The sequence below is a fragment of the Furipterus horrens genome, unplaced genomic scaffold (genome assembly GCF_987537825.1).
Source record: "Furipterus horrens unplaced genomic scaffold, mFurHor1.1.pri manual_scaffold_17, whole genome shotgun sequence".
NCBI classification, from domain to species: domain Eukaryota; kingdom Metazoa; phylum Chordata; class Mammalia; order Chiroptera; family Furipteridae; genus Furipterus; species Furipterus horrens.
The window spans coordinates 72,197,465-72,222,575 of NW_028327187.1; the positions used below are offsets into that span (position 1 = coordinate 72,197,465).

At 39.7% G+C, this 25,111-nt stretch overlaps 1 protein-coding gene across 3 annotated transcripts in view; it reads right to left on the reverse strand.

The window, feature by feature from the left end:
• The window catches only part of CD99L2 (CD99 molecule like 2), a 202,361-nt gene that overhangs the window by 99,629 nt on the left and 77,621 nt on the right, over positions 1–25,111 (reverse strand). For all 3 annotated transcript variants that reach the window (XM_090264683.1, XM_090264685.1, XM_090264684.1), the window contains exon 3: positions 7,424–7,483. In XM_090264683.1, coding sequence (XP_090120809.1) covers positions 7,424–7,483 — 60 coding nt within the window. The remainder of the gene's footprint in view (positions 1–7,423; positions 7,484–25,111) is intronic.

The following is a 25,111-nucleotide window of genomic DNA, read 5'->3' on the forward strand; positions in this document are numbered from 1 at the left end:
TGCAAAAAACTGAAATTAGGCCACCAGCTTATGCCACACACCAAAATAAACTCATGATGGGTCAAAGATTTAAATGTAAGATGTGACACCATAGAAGTCCTAGTGGGAAACATAGGCAGGAAAATTTCAGATATCCCACGTAGCAATATCTTCACTGCTATATCTCCTAAGGCAAGGGAAATAAAGGAAAGAATAAACAAATGGGACTACAACCAACTAAAGAGTTTCTTCCCAGCAAAAGAAAACATCAGCAAGATGAAAAGGGAACCAACCATATGGGAAAACATATTTTCCCATGATACATCAGATAAGGGATTGATCTCCAATATATATAAAGAACTTACACATCTCAACACCAAGAAGACAGGCAGCCCAATAACAAAGTGGGCAAAGAACTTGAACAAACAATTTTCCAAGGTGGATACACAGAGGGTCCATAGATACATGAAAGAATGCTCAACATCACTAGCCATTAGAGAGTTGCAAATAAGAACCACAATGAGATATCACTTTACCCCTGTCAGAATGATCATCATCAACAAATCAACAAACAACAAGTGCTTGAGAGGATGTGGAGAAACGGGAACCCTAGTGCACTGTTGGTGAAAATATAGACTGGTGCAGCCACTATGGAAAACGGTATTAAATTACCATAAAAACTAAAAATGAAACTGCCTTTTGAACCAGTGATTCACTGCTAGGATTATACCTGAAGAATCCTGAAACCCCAATTCAAAAGAACTTATGCACCCATATGTTTATAGCAGCACTATTCACAATAGCGAAGTGCTGGAAACAACCCAAGTGCCCATCTGTAGATGAGTGGATTAAATAACTGTGGTATGTACATTTACAGAATGGAATCCTATGCCACAGAAAGAAAGAAGGGACTCCTGCCATTTGCAACAACATGGATGGAACTAGAGAGAATTATTCTTAGCAAAATAAGCCAGGCAAAGAAAGAAAAATACCATATGATATCACCTGATACAGGAGAGTAATGGACAACACAAATGAATAAAATTGAACAAGGAACAGAATGACAGTTATCAGAGGGGAGGGGGAGAAAGAGAAGGCGGATAAGTAGGGGAAGGGTCTTATCAAAGAACATGTATGAATGACACATGGACATGGAAAACAGGGTGGGGAATGACTGTGGGAGAAGGAGTGGTCAGAATGGGGGGAAGCAATGGGGCAAAATGGGACAACTGTTATAGAAAAACAATAAAAAAAAGAAAAGAAAAAATTGGGACAGCTGTAATAGCATAATCAATAAAATATATTTCTAAAAAATAAAATAAAAAATGAAAAAATAGTATAATGTTTTGGAAAAATAAAAGCAAAATAAGCTGGTTAGGATGCAGAGAAATTAGAATCCTCATGCATTGTTTTGGAGAATGTAAAATGGTTCAGCCACTGTGAAAAACAGTTTGACAATTCCTCAAAGAGTTAAACATAGAATAACCATATAACTTTACAATGCCACTCCTAGGTATATATCCAAAAGAATTAAAAACAGGTATTCAAACAAGAACGTGTGCATGCATGTTCATAGCAGTACTATTTACGATACCCAAAATGTGGAAACAAATGTCCATCGAATAATGAATGGATAAACAGATTGTGGTCTATCCATACAATGAAATACTACACAGGCATAAAAAGTTGCTATACGTCCAAAACATTATACTATGTGAAAATGCCAGAGAAAGAAGGTCACATATTTTATGATACTATTTACCTGAAATATCCAGAATAGATCAATCAACTCATATAGAAAGTAAACTGTCTAGGCCTGGGAGAGTAGGAAATGAGGAGAAACTGCTTAATGGATAAGGTATTTTACTTTTAGTGATGAAACTGGATAAAGGTGATGATTGCATAACACTGTGAATGTCTTAAAATGCTAATAAATTGTTCACTTTAAAAGGGCTAATTTTACGTTATGTAAATTTTACATCAGTAACTTGTTTTTTACAAAGCGGGGAGGTAAGAAAGAGGACCACCACCACAACACCAGGTACATTGTACCACAATTCAGTTTTAGCAAAATATATATGGAAGTTGAGAATACAGAAAGTCTTTCTCTTAAAATGATCCTGTTTACTTGTCCGTGAGAAGACTTTGGGTACAAAATGCATACCTCAATATGAAGACCACACCAGTGGAAGAATTTTTTAAGTATATTTGATTATTTTGTTACAGTTGTCCCAATTTCTTTACCCTTTGCTCCCCTCCACCAGTAGCCCCCTTCCCTCCAGCAATCCCACCCCTCTTAGTTCATGTCTATGGTTCATGCATATAAGTTATTTGGCTTCACCCTTTCCTGTATTATTCTTAACTTCCCTCTGTCTATTTTGTACCTATCAAATATGCTTCTTAATCCTTGCACCATTTCCCCATTTCTTTCCCTTCCCCATCCCATCTGATAACCCTCCAAATGACCCCTCTACCTATGATTTTGTCCCTCTTCTGATTGCTTAATTTTTGTAAAAAAAAAAAAAATAGGTTTTGTTGATAGCTGTGAGATTTTTGCCATTTTAATGCTCATAGTTTTAATCCTCTTTTTCTTAAATAAGTCCATTTAACATTTCATATAATAAGAGCTTGTTGATGATAAACTCCTTTAGCTTTACCTTGTCTGGGAAGAACTTTAACTGACCACCCATTCAAAAAACTAGCTTTGCTGGATAGAGTAATCTTGGTTGTAGGTCCTTGCTTCATCACTCTGAACACTTCTTGCCAGTTCCTTTTTGCCTGCAAAGTTTCTTTTGAGAAATCATCTGATCATCTTATGGGAACCCCTTTGTAGGTAACTCTCTGCTTTTCTCTTGCTGCTTTTAAGGTCCCTCTTTATCTTTAAACTTTGGCATTTTATTTATGATGTGTCTTGGTGTGGTTCTCTTTGGGTCTAGCTTGTTTGAAACTCACTGTGCTTCCTGGACTTGTATGTCTATATCCTTCATCAATTTTGGTAAGTTTTCCTTCATTATTTTGTCACATAAATGTTCAATTTCTTGTTCTACTTCTCCTTCTGGCACTCCTATGATTTGGATATTGGCATTTAAAAATTGTCCCAGAGGTTCCTAAGCCTCTCCTCATTTTTTGCAATTCTTGTTTCTTTATTCTTTATTGGTTGATTATTTCTTCCTCATGTTCCAAATCGTTGATTTGAACCCAGGCTTCCTTCCCTTCACCATTAGTTTCTTTTGAATTTTCCTTCATTTCACTTAGCACAGCCTTCACTTTTTCCCTTATGCATTTGCTGTACTCAAGTATGTCTGTCTAGTCTGTGAGCATCATTATCACCAGTGTTTTGAACTCTCCATTAGTTAGGTTGGCTATCTCTTCATTGCTTAGTTCTCCCACTGGAACCTTTATCTGCTCTCAGTTTTGTGACATACTTTTTTGTCTCAACTTAACAGGCTCCTGTGTTTGCCTTTGCATATTAGGTAGAACTGTCACACCTGTTACTTGGAAGGGGTGAAGCCTTAGGTATTATCAGTGCTGAGGGACCTATTTTACCACCTTGTGGGGCTGTATGTGGGAGAGGGGTCAGAGAGGCAATGATGGCACTTGTTCAGCACTCGCCTCTTTTCCAGTCACTTTACCCACTTCCTGTATACGACTGGTGCCCCTCTAGCTGTTGTCCTGGTGATGGTTCCCAGAGTGGGTGGGTTTGCATATGTTCTAGAACTGTGAGGGCCCTCTAAACGGACTCTCCTGAGAGACCGGCAGTTTCATCACCACCCCAAACTTCACTCGTTTTCACAGCCAGGAGCAATGAGGCTTTATTTCCCTGGCACTGGAACTGTAGCTGCCAGGTCTTGCCTGGGACTGCTCCCCATATATCCCTCCTGTCTTTTATAATGTGTGACTGCTCTTTCAGCTGGCCTGCCACAGCCACTGCCTTGCCACCACTGCCACCAGTGCACTGCATCCTCTTCACCCTGGATCCTCATCTCTGCTGCTCCTACTCATCTGGATGAGTATTACTTCTTTAAATCTTTGTTGGACTTCTATGAAGTTCAATTTTCTGATAGTTCTGTTTTGTTTTGTTTTTTTGAGGTAGATGTAATCTTTCTTATAGTTGTGGAAGGAGACAAAATTTGTCTACCTAAGCCTCCATCTTGTCTAGAAGTCCTGCAAAAAAAGATTTATGCAATGTATGAAGAAGGTGCTTTGACTGATTGAACGTGTCAAAAGTGGTTTGCAAAATTTTGTGCTAGAGATTTCTTGTATAATGCTCCATGGTCAGGTAGACCAGTTGATAGGGATCAAATTGAGACATTAATTGAGAAAAAAACATTTTATACTACATGGGAGATAGCCAATGTACTCAAAATATCCAAATCAATGAAGTTATTGGTGAAAATGATAAAATGTGTCTTTTATGGAAAAATACCATGGAGACTTTTTGGCCAACCCAATAATTAAGGATCTTGAGATGAGACCACTCCAGATTACCTAGGTGATTTCTAAATCCAACAAAAAAAAGTGGCCTTACAAGAAACAAAAGAGGAAAACACACACAAATGAGAAGACTATTTGAAGATGGAGGCAGAGATTGGAGTACCACAGTGGCAAGCCAGGGAACATCAAGGACTTCTGCTACCAAGAGAATCTGGAAGAGGCCAGACCCTTCCCTTGAGCATTCTGAAGGAGTGTGGTCCTGCCAATACCTTGATTTTGGATATCTGGCCTCTGAAACTGTGAGAGAAAGAATTTCTGTGGCTTTAAGCCACTTAGTTTGTGATACTTGGTTATGGTAGTTCTGGGAAACTAATACAGATAAGATACATTCACTCAGGTATTTAATACATATTAATTTTAAAATTGTGAGATAATACACATGTAGCTAAGTAAAAAAGCTGTACACATTATGTAAAACAAAAAATAAAACAAACTACCTGTATAGATATACATAACAGCATAGACAAATCAGTAATTCCTGTTTGGGATGGGAGTAGTTAAACCCAGTAGAAGGATGGGGAGAGGCCAAGGGAAATTTCAGCTTGACTTTCTAAGCCTTCATACATTTTTATTTATTTTTTATTTTTTATTATTTTAAAGTATATTTTATTGATTATGGTGTTAGAGTAGTTCAAATTTTCTCCCTTTGCTCCCCTCTGCCCAGTACCCCCCTTCCTTCCAGCAATTCGACCACCCTTAGTTCATGTCCATGGGTCATGCATATAAGTACTTTGGCTACATACTTTCCTATATTATTCTTAACTTCCCCTGTCTATTTTGCACCAACTGATTATGTTTCTTAATCCCTGTACCATATCCCCATTTCTTCCCCTCCCCGCTTCCAGCTGATAACCCTCCAAATGATCCCCATACTTATGATTCTGTTATTATTCTGGTTTACTTAGTTGGATTTTGTTTTTATTTTTTACATTCAGTTGTTGATAGTTGTAAGTTTGTTGTCATTTTAGTGTTCATAGTTTTTATCTTATTTTTCTTAAGTTCCTTTTACATTTTATATAATAATGGCTTGGTGATGATGAACTCCTTTAGCTTTACCTTGTCTGGGAAGCACTTTATCTGCCCTTCCATTCCAAATGATAGCTTTGCTGGATAGAGTAATCCTTGTCGCAGGTTGCCTTTCATCACATTGAATACTGTTTTCCAGTCCCTTCCTGCCTGCAAAGTGTCCTCTGAGAAAGCAGCTGATAGTCCTATAGGCACCTCCCTGTAGACAACTCTCCACCTCTCTCTTGCTGCCCCCAGGACTCTCTCTTTATCTTTCACCTTTGGCATCTCAATCATGATGCGTCCTGGTGTTGTCCCCTCTGGGTCTAGCTTGCCCGGGACCCTCTGTGCTTCCCAGACCTGTATGTCCATCTCCTTCACAAAATTTGGGAAGATTTCTTCATTTTTTTTCAATTCTTGCTTCCTCATTCTGCACTGGTCAACTGTATTTTTCTTCATTATGTTCCAAATCATTGATTTGAACCCCGATTTTCTTCCGTTCACCTTTGCTTTTGTGTGGATTTTTCTTAATTTCATTTAGCATAGCCTTCACTTCTTCCCTTATGCGTCTGCCATACTCAAGCATATCTGGCAAGCCTGTGAGCATCTTTATCACAAATGTTTTGAATTGTGCATCTGTTAATTTGTCTATCTCCTCATCTGTGAAGTTGGCTATTTCCTCGTCGCTTCGTTCTCCCACTGGAACCTTGATCCGTTTTCCCTTTTGGGCCATACTTCTCTGTCTCATTCTGACAGGCTCCTGTGTTTGTTTAGCTCTGGGTCCCAGGTAGAGCTGTCACTCCTGTTACATTGTAAGGGGCGGAGCCTTAGGAATTCGTCAGTGCAGGGCGATATGTTTCCCCACATTGTGGTGCTGTGTGTGGGGGATGGGTCTGAGAGGGAACAATGCCGCCTGTCCAGCACTCGCCCCTTTTCCAGACACCTCTCCCACTTCCACACTGAACTGGTGCCTTTCTAGCTCCTGCCCTGGCCATCATTCCTGGGTCTGCGGAATTTCTAGGACTGTGGGGGCCCTTTAAACAAGTGGACTCTGCTGAGAGACTGGCAGTTTCGGCCTCAACCCCAACCCCCACTGGTCTGCAGTCAGAAGCAATGAGACTTGATTTTCCCCAGTACTGGGACTGTGAGCAGCAAGGGCCCCTGAGGAGCTGGGAATGCTCCCTACTTGTGCCTCCCGACTTTTTGAAATGAGTGTCTGTGCTTTTTGCTGGCCTGCCTCTGCTGCCGCTGCTGCTGCCACTACCACACCGCATCCTCTCTGGCCCGGCTCCACCCCTCCTACCTGTCTGGATGAGTGTTTCTTCTTTAGGTCTTTGTTTGCTGGACTTCCACGTAGTTTGATTTTCTGGAACTTTTGGTTGTTTCTAGTTTTGATGTAGTTATATTCCTTTTTAGTTGTGGAGGAAGACACAGCGTGTCTGTCTATGCCTCCATCTTGGCCAGAAGTCCCCTTCATACATTTTTAAAATATGATTTAAACATTTTTTTAAATTTAAGGACCAACTGATAACAAATCCTAGCATATCAGAGATTCCATGTAGACACCATTTTAAGTAAAGCCATTATTTTTTTGAAAACTCTAAAAGAATAAACAAATCCCTTATTCATGTCAAAGTATCTTTTTATGAGCTAGGGAAAGACAGTTATTAGAGGCCACTGCTGGCATGTTCAATTTGTAGGTGTTATGACTGAAGCTGGAGAAAATGCTGTATCAGTTACAACATATTGTTTGGTATTCACAAAATAAACAAATAAAATTTTAATATTTAAATTTATTTTAAAGAATATAATTTATTATAACCATATTTTACCTGATTAAGTGAAATACAGGCCACCTGTTTTTTCTTGAGTATGTAGTCTGAGAGGGTGATGCATATTCAGCTCTATTTTTTGCTTTTAATAGTTTCTTTAATTTACTACTTACGCTTTACTGAGGAAGTTTCCTTCAGTGCATCCTCTCGGTTGAAATCAATATCCCCAGATCCTAAAAAAATAAAAATATATATTTTAAAATTTAACTATCTTTGCATGAAACAAAATCCTAAAATCCTTTTTTTGCAGTGGTCATTTTCCTTTACACAGTGTCATGAAGGTAACACCACCAAAGGAAATGAGTTGAAGCCTCCCAAAGATATGTTGAGTTGATATTCTTCCACCAAGAACTTACCCCCACCCCCAAAAAATACATCCTTCAGTCCACTAGAATTTTGAATGCTCAACTGGATGGAACATAAAGTACAATCATACAAAAATATTTCTGCATATTATGTATGATTTTTCCAACAAGGAATGTGGGAACCCAAAACTCCACTGATAAATTAATGAAGGTATTGGTAAAAATGAAAAATGTGCTCTTTGTTTTTTTGGAAAAAACTAAAAGGACTTTTTGGCCAACCTAATATATGATGTCTGTCCAGAAAGTATCCAGCCATGTATTTTTTAAAAATACATATTTATTGAAGAAGATACAAGATACAAAAAACATTGAACACAGGACAATGATGTCTCAGTCCCCTTCAAAGTATGCACCTTGGGAGCTCACACAGTTCTCCCAATCACCATCAGCTGCCTGAGGCTGAGCTGCCTCCAACGCCCTGGCTCAGTTGGAAACTACTTTGTCCAGCAGAGGTTTCATGACCGTAGTGGAACAAACTTATCCAGGACACTGTATTTTGTCTGGGTGGTAAAGGAGGCGGCTGTTCCCTCTGGTGGAGAAAGTTGCTCATGCTTTTTATTGAGAAGGGTATGCATGGGAGATACAAGGTCAAAATTTGTAAATCATCAATAGCTTTTAGGCGCCTGGATTAGAGTTGACAGTTACAGACTACAAGTATCAATATAGAGGGCACAGTAACCAGTCTGTGTTAGGGTCTAGTAAACATCTTGATACCACACTGGCATTAGGTGCAAGGTTTCATATATTCCTTGCTAGAGATTGTTTATAGTTAACTAAAAGATAAGAAAAGCAGAGCAAGCTCCAAAGCTTAATAAGCATTCTTTAAATTCAATTCCCACGGGAACCCTCTGAATGGCCTTTGGTCCTGTCTCCTGGAAAGCCTTCCGGTGTTCTGTTGAGACTTAAAGACTTCCTGAGGGACAGAGGGTTGGGGGAGAAGCCTGGCTCACAGCTGGAGCTACAATTCCCAAAACCACAAGGAGCGGTTCCCACAGCTACCCTGCTGTATTTTCCTGAATCTCATTGATGGTCTCAAATCTCTTCCCTTTCAAATGTGATTTTAGCTTGAGGAAAAGCCAGAAGTTGCAGGGAACCAAACCTCTGCTGTAGGGAGACTGAGTCACCTGGGTAATTTAATGTTTCACCAAAAAACTCTGCATGAGACATGATACATGAGCAAGCATGTTATCATTATGAAGCTGCCAATCACCAGTTGCCCATAGCTGTGGCCTTCTTAATCATTCAAATAATTTCCACAAATGAATGTTCAAGCTTAATGTAAAATTTGATGCAGATTTGTTGCTGTACTCTCTATCATTTTTCATGTGATGGCCACATAGTACATGTTCTCACCCAACTGTGTCTATCACCCCCACTGCCTAGTAAAGTGAAGTTATCATTGTTCACACATGTGCATTCCAGTCCACTCTCCTTGGCTTCCAGGTTACCCTGATGTTGTGAAAATAATTCTCTTTATATTAACAATGGATGGACTTTTTGTGGACATACCTTGTATACCCTTGATGTGAAGTGATGAGACAGGCACTGTATGTGTGTGGAACTCCTCTCAAAAACACATAATCCCAATATAATCATGAGAAAAATATCAGATAAATTCCAATTGAGGGCATTCTACAAAATACCTGAACAGCATTCCTCAAACCTTTCAAGGTCATCAAAAACAAAGAAAGTGTAGAAAAGATGGCGAAGGAGTTAAGGAAGGCTGCACTTGCTTGCTCCTGAGACCTGTCTGTAGTTTAGGCTAATTGTGGACAGAGCATCTCAGTGAATATCTGGATACTGGCAGGAGTTGAGCCTCGGCGCTGCTGGCAGCAGAAGAGACTGTCTCGGAGAGACCTGTCTGGTGAGGATCACAGAGGAGAAAGGAGTGAGATGAAAGTTCTGGATGGCTTGGCTCCCCAGGCTGTGGCTGGCAGTGCACAAAGGCTTTTAGTGCCCCTAGGTTTCCCCTGAGAGGGGTTGGGGGTTGAGAGTGAGACTCTGCCTGCTGGCAGAGCCAGGAGTGGGAAAGGCGAAATCTTTGTGTGTGTGTGTGTGTGTGTGTGTGATTGTGTGTGTGTGTCCCTTTTTTTTTTTTTTTTTTTTGATTGTTTTTTCTGGACAGTGGAGGAAAGGCTAGGGGCGGGGCAAAATTCTTGAGGAACGCACGCGCAGGAGCATACTTGCCCACTCCCCATCCCTCCCTGGACCGGCGCAAAGAAGCACCTGTGGTCTGCCTGTCCGAGCACACAACCAGCCAGCCTGAAGCCTGCCTCAAACCTGCATGAGGGAGCATGCCTGCCCCTGTTTGTGGCCAAAGAAGGGTGAAGTGAACTAGAGGTGCTTTGGAAAAGTTTTGGGCACTGGTTCTAGAGAAAGATCTGGGGGAGAAGTGGACTAGATCCCAGTGCTATGGGAGAAATCTCTTAAACAGACTACTCCCCTCCAAGTGGCCATCAGCCAGAGGCAGCAGCTCAACAACTGTCTATAAGAAGGTAACACCACAAAAATAGTAAATATAAGCTGGTCAATCTAAGAAGCAAAAACAAACAAGAAGAGCCACCTAAAATGGGAGATGGAGAAACAACACCCCATCAAAAGGAAAGGAGGAATTCCCAAAAGGAGGGATAAATGAAATAGAGGCAAGTAAACTATCAGACATTGAATTCAAAACAATGGTAATGAAGAACCTCAATGAACTCAACAAACTCAGAGAAAACTACTATGAGATCCATGGAAACTATGAGGAACTCCAGGGAAACTACTCAGAACTCCATGGAAGTTACAAGAAACTGGCTGAGAATTACACCAGCATGAAAAAGGACATAGAAAATATCAATAAGAGCCAGGAAAAATGGAGAGCACAATTTCTGAACAGAAGAACACAGTATAAGAAATCAAAAGCAGGCTAAATGAAGCAGAGGATCGGATCAGTGAGTTAGAGGGCAACATAGAAAAAAATTCCTAGACAGTGAAATAAAATGAAAAAAGACTGAAAAAGAACGAAGATGGTTTAAGAGAACTGCAGGGCAACATGATAAGTAATAATATTCATATCATAGGGATACCAGAAGGAGAAGAAGAGGAGCAAGGGATAGAAACCCTGTTTAAAAAGATAATGACCAAAAACTTCCCTGACGTGAGGAGAGAAAAAGTCACACAAGTACAGGAAGCACTGAGGGTCCCAATGAAGATGAACCCAAGGAAGCCCACTCCAAGACACAACATAATTATAATGGCAACATTCAAAGACAAAGACAGAATCCTAAAGGCAGCAAGAGAGAAACAGCTAATAACATACAAGGGAGCTCTGATAAGGCTAACAGCTGATTTCTCAACAGAAACAAGAAGGGAAAGACAAAAAAATTTCGAGCGGTGAAAACAAAAGGTCTACAACCAACTATTCTACCCAGCAAGGCTCTCTTCAAAATGGAAAGTGAAATAAGGAGTTTCCCAGACAAAAGAAGACAAAAAGAATACATCTCCACCAAACAAGCATTGCAAGAGATGCTAAAGGGTATACTTTAAGAAAAAGAAGAAACAGAGAGAGGGAGAGGAACACAGGTACAAAGGAAATTGAATAAATATCTGTCAATAATAAATTTAAATGTAAGTAGACTATATGCTCTAATCAAAAGACATAGGGTAGTGGAATGGATACGAAAACGTGAACCACAGTACAGCAAACGCATAAGGGAAAAAGTGAAGGCTATGCTAAATGAAAAAAAGGAAAATCCATACAAAACCAATGGTGAAGGGAAGAAAACCAATGCTCAAATTAATGATTTGGAATATAAGGAAGAAAAAAATAGTCAACCAGTAAAGAATGAGGAAACAAACTCGAAAAAAATGAGGAGAGGCTTAGGAACCTCTGAGACAACTTTAAACATACCAACATCTGAATCATAGGGGTGCCAGAAAGAGAGGAGGAAGAGCAAGAAATTCAAAGCTTTTGTGAGAAAATAATGAAGAAAAACTCCCCAAGTTTTGTAAAGGAAATAGACATACAAGTCCAGGAAGCACAGAGAGTCCCAAACGAGCTAGACCTAAGGAGGACCACATCAAGACACATCATGATTAAAATGCCAAAGGTGAAAGATGAAGAGAGAATCATAAAAGCAGCAAGAGAAAAGCAGAGACTTACCTACAAAGGGGTCCCTATAAGACTATCAGCTAATTTCTCAAAAGAAACTTTGCAGGCAAGAAGTGACTGGCAAAAAAGCCCAAACTAAGTATAGTGGGCAAAAGGACTTTGGATAGGTGTGATGTTCCTTGCACACCTTCCTCCAAAGAAACCTTTTTTTTTCCCCCTCTAATGTGGGGCATTGAAAAATTAATCCCTACCATTTGTCAGCTAGTGGTTATGGACTGAATGATGCCTTTTAACCCTGTTGCCAAATATGTTGCCCCCAGAATACAACAAAGATGCCAGTCTGTCAAACCAAGCATGCTGTTGTCTGTGGATAGCCAACTGAACTGGAGCCTGCAAGATCCTTCCCCACATGGGAAGACCATCCTCCCCTCCACACTCCCACTCTTATTAGGGATTTCTTGACCCAAGGGTAGGTAGGATGATGACCATGTACAGACTGAAGCAGCTAGAGGAGCATGAGAACTTTACCCATTGTCCTTTATAAGATTATAAAGGGTCTTAAGTCTGAGAGGGGGGAATTGTTACAGAGTGGGCATCCCCCCAAAAATAAATAACTAAAAAATTAATTTAAAAAAAGAAGGGACTGGCAAGAAGTATTCAGGGTGATGAAAAGCAAGGACCTGAAACCAAGATTACTCTATACAGCAAAGCTATTATTTAGAATGGAGGGGTAGATGAAGTGCTTCCCAGACAAGGTAAAGCTAAAGGAGTTCATCATCACCAAGCCATTATTATATGAAATGTCAAAGGGACTTACTTAAGAAAAAGGATATCAACAGTATGAACATTAAAATGATAACAAACACAACTATCAACAATGAAATCTAAAAAATAAAAACAAAATCCAACCAAGAAAAAGAAAGAAAGAAAGAAAGAAATGAAGGATACACTAATTAAAATAAAAAACAATTTACAGAAGACGGCGGAGGAGTGAGGGGAGGCTGCGCTCTCAGGCTACCGAGACCCGTCTGTAGTTTGGACTAATTGCAGACAGAACATCTCAGTGAGCAGCTGGACACTGGCAGGAATCGAGCCTTGGCACTGCTGGATTAGAGAAAAACCATCTGGGAACAACCTGTTCAGTGAGGATAGCGGAAGTAAAAGGGACAAAATGGGATTCCTGACTAGGGTAGCTGCCTGAGCTGCGGCTGGAAGGACACAAAGGCTTTTTGGCGACCACAGGCTTCCCCAGAGAGGAGTCAGGAGGAAAGCGGATCTCTGCCCACTGGCAGAGACGGGACTCGACCAGGTGGCATTGACGCTGGAAGACGGGATACAGCGTGCTGTTGTACAAGTGAAAACGTAATTTTTCCTTTGTATTTTTCTCTTGTGAACTGCGGAGAGGGGGGTAAAGTTTGGGGGTGATAGGACATTCTTGAGGAGCGCAGGTGCAGAAGTATGCTCGCCAACTCCCCAACCCTCCCCTTGGGTCTCGTGGGCACGCATAGGGAAGTGCCCTCATTCACTGGCCCAGGTGCACAGGGTAAGGCGTCCCGATGCCCCTCAGACACATCCCAACAGACATAAGATCAGTGCTCCAAAGGGTGCAGGGAGGGCCCACTGGACACACAGAAGACTGTGTGCAGTCGCCCCTGGTCAGCTCCAGTGGGTGCCAGGCTGGAGTGCCAGGCCGGAGTGCAGAGCACTTGCTCAGCTCTTCTCATGCCCGCCCAGGTGGGCGCAGGAACGGTGGGTGGCTGCGGCATGGGAACAGCAGGCAGCAGCAAGTCACAGACACTCACTTCTACTGAGCACAAGTGTCCAAGACCCCGCCCTAAGAGGCGAGAGACCAACTCCCAGAATGCGGTGCGGGCAGGCCTGAGGCTAACTCCCTGGCCACCTTGGGCACGAGTGCTCGTCTGCTTCAATAGGCGCCAATCGCTCACTTCCAATGTGCACTAGTGTCCTGGGCCCAGCCCTAGGAGGCGAGAGACCAACTCCCGGAGAGCGGCTTGGCAGGTCTGAGGTGGGCTTTCTGGCACCTTGCTCACAGGGGCACCTCAGCTAGCTCCAACAGGTGTCAAAGGAACGCGCCGTGCATGTCACTGAGCGCACACCGCTGCTGCAAGGAATAAGAACCTATGACCCGCCATATTAGATCAGCTGAGGATGCAGAAAAAGAAGAGGACACACAAAGGCTGAACTGAGTAAAAACATTCTTTTTTTTTTTTTTTTTCTCCTTTTTCTTTCTCTTCCTGACGGGGGAAAAAAAAAATCTCTAATTTGTTTCATACAATCTCTCCTTCTCATTCTTCCTCTTTAATTGTTGTTTATATGTTTGTGGGTCTAGTTTAGCCTCCCTTTCACTCTAAATAAATAGAATATAACAACTATATAAATCCAGTACTATACAATTCCACTTTCCTACTATATTCTGCACTTTTCCCTTTTTTTCTTCTGTAGTTATTAACATACGATGTAAATATTACCTGCTGTCTTGCACAGTCTCAACTATTATTAATCTATTATCCCCTCTCTCAAAAATAATATTTTCCACCCTAAAAACAACTTTTATCTATTCTTTCTATAGTATAAAAGCTCTAATCTCTCTACATTTATATTAATACTGGCTCATTGGCTGACGATAGTGAGATAGAGGGTGGGGGATATTTTTGAGGCTGTGGGTCTCCTGCCTGGGTTGTGTGTTTATATTTTTAATAGCATCTCCAAAAAAGAATTCAAGACAAAGTGGATAGAGTGACTCTCAATCAACTAGCCAGAAGGAAGATCCTAACAAAGAGCATCTGAAATATAACCAGACAGCATAAAAAAACGACATAAAGGATAATCCAAGAATATCAGGCTCAGGAGATCAAAGAGACTGCACCACTGAAACCCCTAGATCTCCTATAAAGAATTTCATACCACAAAGGTGGGAAGTCAAAGCAGACAAACCCAAAAAACAAACATAAACAAGAAGAATCCAACATGGTAAGACGCAGAAACAACCTCTCAATGAAAAGAACAGAGGAATCTCCAGAAAGAGAGGTAGATGGAATAGACATAGCTAAATGTCAGACACGGAATTGAAAACAATGGTGGTGAAGAAGCTGAACATACTCGACAACCTTAAAAAGAACTATGACAACCTCCAAGGAAGTTACCAACAGCTCCAAGAAAATTACAGGGAACTTGCAGAGAACTACACCAGCATAAAAAAAGACATAGAAACTATCAACAAGAACTAGGAAGAAATGAAGAATGCAATCTCTCAACTGAAACACACAGTAGAATCAGTCAAAAACAGACTAAACGAAGCAGAGGATCGGATCAGTGACTTAGAAGATAATATAAAGAAAAACTCCCAGACAATACAGCAAAATGAAAAAAGATTGAAAAAGTATGAAGAAGAGGTAAGGGAATTACAGGATAGCATAAGGAAGAACAATGTCAGAGTCATTGGAATTAAAGAGGGATCAGAAGAACAAGGAATAGAAAAACTGATAGGAGAAATAGTGACAGAAAATTTTCCAAACCTGATGAGAGAAAATTTTATGCAAGTCCAGGAAGCACAGAGAGTTCCAATAAAGAGGAACACCAAAAAACCCACTCCAAGGCATATCATAGTTAAAATGGCAACATTCCAGGACTAAGAGAGAATCCTAACAGCAGCAAGAGGAAAACACCAAATAATATACAAGGGAGCTCCGATAAGGCTATTGACCGATTTCTCAACAGAAACACTACAAGCCAGAAGGGAATGGTCAAAGATATTTCAAGCAATGAAAAACAAAGGCCTACAACCAAGAATACTCTACCCAGCATGGCTCTCTTTCAAAATGGAAGGTGAAATAAGGAGTTTCTCAGACAAAGGAAGAATAAAAGAATACATCTCCACCAAACCAGCATTGCAAGAGATGCTAAAGGGAATATTCTAAGAAAAAAGAAGAAAAAAAAAAAAGGAGGAGAGGAACAGAGGTACAAAGGGAAATGAATAACTACATGTGAATAATAACCTTAAATGTAAATGGATTAAATGCTCCAATTAAAAGACATAGGGTAACGGAATGGATAAGAAAACAGAACCCACATATTTGTTGTCTACAAGAAACACACCTCAAAACAAAGATTTACATAGACTGAAAATAAAGGGATATAAAAAAATATTCCAAGCAAACGGACCTGAAAAAAAAGCTGGGGTAGCAGTCCTCATATCAGACAAAACGAATTTCAAAGCAAGGGCAATAAAAAGAGACAAAGAAGGACATTTCATAGTACTTAAAGGAGCAATCCATCAAGAAGATATAACATTGATAAACATATATGCACCCAACATAGCAGCACCCAAATACATAAAGCAAGTACTAGAAGACCACAAGAAGGATATTAACAACAACACACTCATAGTAGGGGACTTCAACACACCATTATCAACAATAGAAAGATCATCCAAGCAACAAAACACCAAGGATATACAGGCATTGAACAACACACTAAACCACATGGACTTAACTCATATATATTGAACTTTTCACCCCAAAGAAGCAAAATATACATTCTTTTCAAATGCACATGGGACATTTTCAAAGATAGACCGCATGATAGGACACAAAACAAGCCTCAAGAAATTCAAGAAAATTGAAATCATATCAAGCATCTTTTCAGACCACAATGCTTTGAAATTAAAAATCAACCTCAGAGAAAAAAATCAAAGACACCCAAACTCATGGAGAATGAATAACACGCTATTAAATAATGAATGGGTTAACAATGAAATCAAAGGGGAAATCAAGAAATTTCTAGAAATTAATGACAATGAACACACAACAGCTCAAAACCTATGGGACACAGCAAAAGCAGTCCTAAGAGGGAAGTTCAGGCATATCTGAAAAGGATAGAAGAAGCTCAAATAAAAAACCTAAGCATAAAGCTACAAGAACTAGAACAACAACAACAAACAAAGCCTAGTGCAAAAAGAAGGAAGGAAATCATCAAGATCAGACCAGAATTAAATGACATAGAGACTAAACAAACAATCCAAAAGATCAAAGGAACCATGAACTGGTTCTTCAAAAAAATAAACAAAATCGACAAGCTCCTAGCCAGGCTCATCAAGAAGAAAAGAGAGAAGACCCAAATAAACAAAATCAGAAATGAAAGAGGAGAAATCACAACGATAACACAGAAATACAAAGGATTGTGAGAAATTACTACAAACAACTCTATAGCAAGAAATTTGACAACCTAGAAGAAATGGACAGATTTCTAGAAACATATAACCTTCCAAAAATGAATCAAGAAGAAGGAGAAAGTCTCAACAGACCAATAACAAAGAAGGAAATTGAAACAGTAATCAAACATCTCCCTGCACACAAAAGCCCTGGATCGGATGGCTTCACAGGCGAATTTTACAAAACATTTAGGGAAGAACTAACTCCTACCCTCCTCAAACTATTCCAAAAATTCCAAGAAGAGGGAAAAATCTAAAACTCTTTCTATGAAGCCAGTATTACCCTAATCCCACAACCAGGTCAAGACACAACAAACAAAGGAAACTACAGGCCAATAACACTGATGAAAATAGATGCTAAAATCCTCAATAAAATACTGGCAAACAGCATCCAGCCATACATCAAAAAGTTCATACACCACGATCAAGTGGGATTCATCCCAGGGATGCAAGGATGGTTTAATATTTGCAAATCAATAAAAATAATACATCACCTAAACAAAATGAAAGACAAAAATCACATGATCATATCAATAGATGCAGAAAAAGCATTTGATAAAGTACAACACCCGTTTATGATGAAAACACTCAGCAAAATGGGAATAGAGGGAGCATACCTTAACATAACTAAGGCTATATATGAAAAGCCTGAAGCCAACATCATACTCAATGGACAAAAACTGAAAGCATTCCCCCTGAAATCAGGAACTAGACAAGGCTGTCCGCTCTCTGCACTCCTATTCAACATAGTGTTGGAAGTCCTAGCCACAGCAATCAGACAAGAAATAGAAATAAAAGGCATCCAAATTGGGAAAGGAGAAGTAAAACTATGACTATTTGCAGACGACATGATAGTATACCTAGAAAACCCTATAAATTTCACTAAAAGACTACTCGATATAATAAGTGAATTTGGCAAAATAGCAAGGTACAAAATAAATGTACAGAAATCTATGGCATTTCTGTACCCCAATAAGAAAATATCAGAGACAGAGACAAAAAAGAAAGTACCATTTACTATAGCAACAAGAAAAATAAAGTACCTAGGAATAAACTTACCCAAAGAGATAAAAGTACTGTACACTGAAAATTATGCAACATTGAAGAAAGAAATTAAGGAAGATACAAATAAATAGAAGCAAATACCATGTTCTTTGATGGGAAGAATCAACATCATTAAAATGGCCATACTCCCCAAAGCAATTTACAGATTCAATGCAATCCCTATTAAAATACCAATGACATATTTCACTGACCTAACACAAATACTCCAAAAATTAATATGGAACCAAAAAAGACCCCAAATAGCAAAAGCAATCTTGAAACAGAAGAACACAGCAGGAGGAATCACGATACCAGACATCAAACAATACTACAAAGCCACTGTGATCAAAACAGTCTGGTACTGGCATAAGAAAAGACATATAGGTCAGTGGAACAGAATAGAGAGCCCAGAAATAAACCCAGGCCTCTATGGTCAACTAATCTTTGATAAAGGAGGAAGGAACATAAAATGGAGTGAGAAGAGCCTCTTTAACAAATGGTGCTGGGAGAACTGGACAAAGATATGCAATAGAATGAAACTAGACAACCAACTTACACCGCACAAAATAATAAACTCAAGAGGGATCAAAGACTTAAATATAAGCCGTGACACCATACAAGTCCTAGAGGAAAACATAGGCAGAAAAATTTCAGATATCCCACGTAACAATATCTTCACGGATACATCTCTTAAGGCAATAGAAATAAAGGAAAAAATAAACAAACGGGACTACATCAAACCAAAGAGTTTCTGCTCAGCAAAAGAAAACATCAGCAAGATGAAAAGGAAACCGACCATATGGGAAAACATATTTGCCAATGACATCACAGACAGGGGACTGATCTCCAAAATATATAAAGAGCTTATATGTCTCAACATCAAGAAAACAAACAAGCCAATTAAAAAATGGGCAAAGGACCTGAACAAACACTTCTCTGAAGAGGACATAGAGAAGGTCCATAGACACATGAAAAAATGTTCAACAGAATTGGCCATGAGAGAGATGCAAATAAAAACCACAACGAGATACCACCTTACACCTGTCAGAATGGCCATCATCAACAAATCAAGAAACAGCAAATTCTGGCGAGGATGTGGAGAAACAGGAACCCTAGTGCACTGTTCGTGGGAATGCAGAGTAGTGCACCCACTATGGAGAACAGTATGGAATTACCTCAAAAAACTAAAAATGGAACTGCCTTTTGAACCAGTGATTCCACTCCTAGGATTATACCCGAAAAATCCTAAAACCCTAATTCAAAAAACTTATGCACCCCTATGTTCATAGCAGCCCTGTTTACAATAGCTCAGTACTGGAAATAGCCTAAGTGCCCATCTGTAGATGAGTGGATCAAAAAACTGTGGTACATTTACACAATGGAATACTATGTAGCAGAAAGAAAGAAGGAACTCCTGACATTTGCAACAACATGGATGGAACTCGAGAGAATTATGCTTAGTGAAATAAGTCAGGCAAAGAAAGAAAAATACCATGTGATATCACCTAATACAGAAAACTAAAGAACAACACAATCAAACGAACTAAATAGGACAAAGAGTAGAATAGTAGCAATAGGGGGGAGGGGGGAGGGTGAGAAGGGGGATATGTAATGGAAGGGTCTAATCAAGGAATGTGTATAAATGACTCATGGACATGGACAATGGGGAGGGATATGATTGCGGGAGAAGGGGTGGGTTGCGTGGGGGGGAGCAGTGGGGGTAAAATGGGAAGACTGTAACTGAAAAACCAAAAAATAAAAGGAAAAAATAAAATAAAATTTTTGCATAAAAAAACAAAAATGTTACAGGGAAACAATAGGAGAGTGGATGAAGCCAAGATTGAAATTAAAAATATGGAACATAAGGAAGCAAAAAACACACCACACAGAACAAGAAGAAGAAAAAAGAATCCAAAAATATAGGATAGTATAAGCAGTAACTGGGACAACTTCAAGAGGTCCAATATTCGTGTCATAGGGGTGCCAGAAGGATAAAAGGAAGAGCAAGAACTTGGATATCTATTTGAAAAAATAATTAAAGAAAACTTCCCTAATATGGTGAAGGAAATAGGCATGCAAGTCCAGGAAGGAGAGATTTCCAAACAAGATGGGTGCAAAGAGGCCCACTCCAAGACATCTCATAATTAAAATGCCAAAGATGAAAGATAAAGAGAGAATCTTAAAAGCAGCAAGAGAAAAGCAGTTAGTTACTTACAGGGAAATTTCCATAAGACTTGTCAGCTGATTTCTCAAATGAAACTTTGCAGGCTAGAAGGGATTGGCAAAAAATATTAAAATTCATGAAAAGCAAGGGACCTACAGCCAAGATTGTTCTATGCAGCAAAGCTATCATTTAGTATGGAAGGGCAGATGAAGAGCTTCTCAGACGAGAAAAAACTAAAGGAGTTCATTATCACCAAGCCATTAATATATGAAATGTTAAAGGTACTTATTTAAAAAAGAAAAGATCTACACTATGAATAAAATAGCAAAAAATACAAATCTATCAATGACTGAATCTAAAAAACTAAGCAAACTAGAAGAACAGAGACAAAATCATGGGTACTGAGAACATCTTGATGGTTGCCAGATTACGGTAAGAGGTGTGGGGCAATGGGTGAAGAGGTGAGGGGATTAAGAAGTACAGATAGGTAGTTACAGAATAACCATGGGGATATAAAGTACATTACAGGAAATGGAGTCGTCGTCGTCGTCGGCGGCGGCAGCCGTCCGTCTCGAGAGACGATGGTGTAGCTTCCCAAGAGTCTATCTGCACCGCCGAGAATGGCTGTGCAGTCCGACTCGGGAGTGACATGGTATCTGTCTCCTCCCGTGTTGAATCGACATCTTGTGATGACGCTGAAGCTACAGAGCCTGGGCAGGGTAATATGGAGGGTCTGCTGTTGCCCATGCAGCAGACCCCCCCTCTCTTCGCAGCTGAAGGGTCCAAGGGAAAGACGGAGTCGATACAGCTTGGGTTCAGGTGCGCCGCAGGAGTTGCCGGTGTTGACTACAACGTCAAACCGCCTTAGGGACTCCGGCTCCGGATTTTCTGTCGGGGTTTACTCCCTTAGCCTTTCCCCTGAAGAGGTATGCCGCAAGGCAGCGGAGGTTTTTTGGAGTCAGAGTTTTCCTTCTCTGATGTACCCTGACTGGAAGATCGAACCAGCGACACTTAGCTCGCAGGCCGACGCTCAATCCACTGAGCTAAACCAGCCAGGGCAAGGAAATGGAGTAGCCAAAGAGTTTATATGCATGACCCATGTACATAAACAATGACATGAGGATTGCCTGAGGGAGTGGGGATGCTGGGTAGAAGGGGGCAAAGGGGGAAAAACTAGGACAACAATAATTGTATAATCAATAAAACATAATTTTTAAAAAAATTAAAATTTCTTTTCTTAGTCACACTAGCCACCCTTCTGACTACTCCATAGCCACATAGGCCTGGTGGCTACCATGTTTGGTAGTTACAGCAGAGAACATTTCCATTATCAGGGAAAGTTCCATTAGACTGAGGTACTTGAAGCATGGACCAGGTTATCTCCGTGCCTATGCCAAATATAGGCCCAGCAGCACCTAAAGGAGTGTTCATTGTGATTATCCAAACTCTGTGTCTATGCTGTGAGAGTACATTTGATCTGTTCCCACAGAATCACCAGTAGTTAGTACCTGATATTACTTTGTCACAAATCCACTTGGGTTTCATGCCAAGAACAAACATCTCTGTAGAGGGTTAAGAACTGCAGAGATAGCATGGATTCCTGACTGCTGAAGATTTTAGACACACAGTCACAACTCAGCCAAGGAGATGGGTGGTGCCTCTCAACTGCCCAATTATATCTCTCTATGGAAGGTTTTTTGTCTATCTCTTTTCCTTCCATATAAGAAGCTTTCAATGTTTTTTGGAAATGGTCAAATACAAATCTTAAATGAATAAATACTCACCTAAACCGCTTTTGTTTTCAGTTTTTAAAATATTGGGACTTTTCTGTGGATGAATAAGAATGCAAGGGATACCTGAGACTGGTAAATCATAGATACATCACCTCAGTATTTTCCATTTGTCTGCCTGAATGGAGCTTCCACAAATACCCATGTGATACTTAAATTTGTTCAAGAAAGCCACCACAAGATTCACCTGCCTGGCAGCAGAGCTAGTACCTCCTTCTAAACCACAACTTAAAAGGAATAGAGCTATTTTTCAAAGAAGACTCTGGCTTGGCCATTAAATGCAGGGAGGACCCACTAGAAGGTGGGCCAGAATCAAATTCCAACCTGAAGTATCAAGTCATGACCCAGTTAATAGGACTCTGGCATAGGCCACTAGATCACTTGGGTTCATACAATAAGATTAAAATCAGCCCCAATAGAGTAGGCCTACTGATGGAGGGGTGAGGGGCACAGCTTGATTTAAACTGAAATGAGCCATGGAATAAAGATGCTCCACTTTAATATGATAAAGACCTCATTTGATGGATTCTGCTTATAAAAGCCATGGGTTTCTCATTCCCTCTAGCAGGGGACACTAGGGCCATGAGTAATAAAAGGAAAACTTACAGGTTGGAAAAATAACTTAATACTTCCATGCTGTAGGAAGCCCCTGCCTGCCATGGATACACTCCTGAACACGACTTGTGGGAAATTATGCAACAAACTCACTGTCGTCTCTGATCAATTTTACAAGTCTCTTGAGTAAAAGTAATTTTTCTCCTTTAACACAAACAAGTAGGTCTTCCACCTCATGGCAGAGAGGGTGGGAGAAGACCAAAGAACACTAAATTAAGGTAGTCCTTGATTTCTCTAAAATTTTGCACTGTTTAAAATGAACTCTTGTTGCTTAAATCTGGATTTGAACATATTTGTCTTCATAAATGTATGTTTTTACACCTCAAAGCATGCTTAGTAATTAATACCCTCTGGGTTAGTTAAGCACTGCAGCATTGCAAGGGAACATAAAAATTGCTTTCCTCTATTTCAATTACTAAATAGATTTAGCTATTGCCACCTGAGCTCCCACTAGTTTCATGAATAAATTTAATTTTTTACAGGGGATTGATTTATTATTTTTTATTATTATTACAAAAATCGAGGAAATATTATTCTAGAAATCAAAAACTATTATCTGATTCAACAAAGAAGTCATTTGCATGACTAATAAACTAGTGAAGCTCTGACATTATCTCACTTTCACCTTATTCCTTAATGTAAAAAAAACATTAATTAACATTCATGTTGGAATTATCATTTGTTAATTGGAATCATACTATTGGTATGAATGGGGGAGTTAGGCAAAAATCAAAGCATTCTGTGAGAATTGGTTGTCTATATGGAAATGCACAAAAAGAATATTGTGTACTTTATTATTATTTGTAAATTTAATGCTATATATATTTTTTAAATTTTATTTTTATTGCTTTTCTGTTACAATTGTCCCACTTTTTCCCTCATTGCTATCCCCAACCCAGCCCACCCCTTCTCCCACGGTCCCTTCTGACCCCGTTGTCCATGTTCATGGGTTATTTATATTAATTCCTTTGCTAAACCCTTCCCCTACTTACCCCTTTCCCTTCCTCCCCCCTCCTCCCTGATAACTGTTACTCTGTTTCTTGTTCAATTTTGTTCATTAGTTTGTGTTGTTCATTAGTCTCCTGTATTGGGTGATAGCATATGGTATTTTTCTTTCATTGACTGGCTTATTTTGCTAAGCATAATTCTCTCTAGTTCCATCCATGTTGTCGCAAATGGCAGGAGTTCCTTCTTTCTTTCTGCTGCATAGTATTCCATTGTGTAAATGTATCACAGTTTTTTAATCTACTCATCTACAGATGGGCACTTGGGTTGTTTCCAACACTTGGCTATTGTAAACAGTGCTGCTATGAACATAGGGGTGCATAAGTTCTTTTGAATTGGGGTTTCAGAATTCTTTGGGTATAACCCTAGTAGTGGAATCGCTGGTTCAAAAGGAAGTTCCACTTTTAGTTTTTTGAGGAAATTCCATATTGTTTTCCATAGTGGCTGCACCAGTCTGCATTCCCACCAACAGTGCACTAGGGTTTCCGTTTCTCCACATCCTCGTCAGCACTTGTTGTTTGTTGATTTGTTAATGATGGCCATTCTGACTGGTGTAAAGTGGTACCTCATTGTGGTTTTTATTTGCATCTCCCTGATGGCTAGTGATGTTGAGCATTTTTCCATATGCCTCTAGACCCTCTGTATATCCTCCTTGGAGAAGTGTTTGTTTAGGTCCTTTGCCCATTTTTTAAATTGGGCTGTCTGTATTCTTTGTGTTGAAATGTGTAAGTTCTTTATATATTTTGGAGATCAATCCCTTATCTGATGTATCATTGGCAAATGTTTTCCCATATGGTTGGTTCCCTTTTCATCTTGCTGATGTATTCTTTTGTTGAGCAGAAACTCTTTAGTTTGATGTAGACCTATTTGTTTATTTTTTCCTTTATTTCTCTTGTCTTAGGAGGTATATTGGTGAAAATATTGTTACATGGGATATCTGAAATTTTCCTTCCTATGTTTTCCTCTAGGATTTTTATGGTGTCATGTCTTACATTTAAGTCTTTGATCCATCTTGAGTTTATACTGGTGTGTGGTATAAGTCGGTGGTCTCGTTTCATTTTTTTTGCATGTCCCTGTCCAGTTCTCCCAGCACCATTTGTTGAAGAGGCTCTTCTCATTCATTTTATGTTGCTTCCCCCTTTGCCAAATATTAGTTGACCATAGAGGCCTGGGTTTCTGAGCTCTCTATTCTGTTCCATTGATCTATATGTCTGTTCTTATGCCAGTACCAGGCTGTTTTGATTACAGTGGCCTTGTAGTATAGTTTGATATCAGGTATTGTGAGTCCTCCTATTGCGTTCTTTCTCAAAATTGCTATGGCTCTTCAGGCTCTTTTTTGGTTCCATGTAAGTTGTTGAAGTTCTTGTTCTAGGTCTGTGAAATACTTTGCTGGTATTTTAATAGGGATTGCATTGAATCTATAAATTGCTTTGGGTAGTATGGACATTTTAATGATGTTGATTCTTCCCATCCATGAACATGGTATATGGTTCCA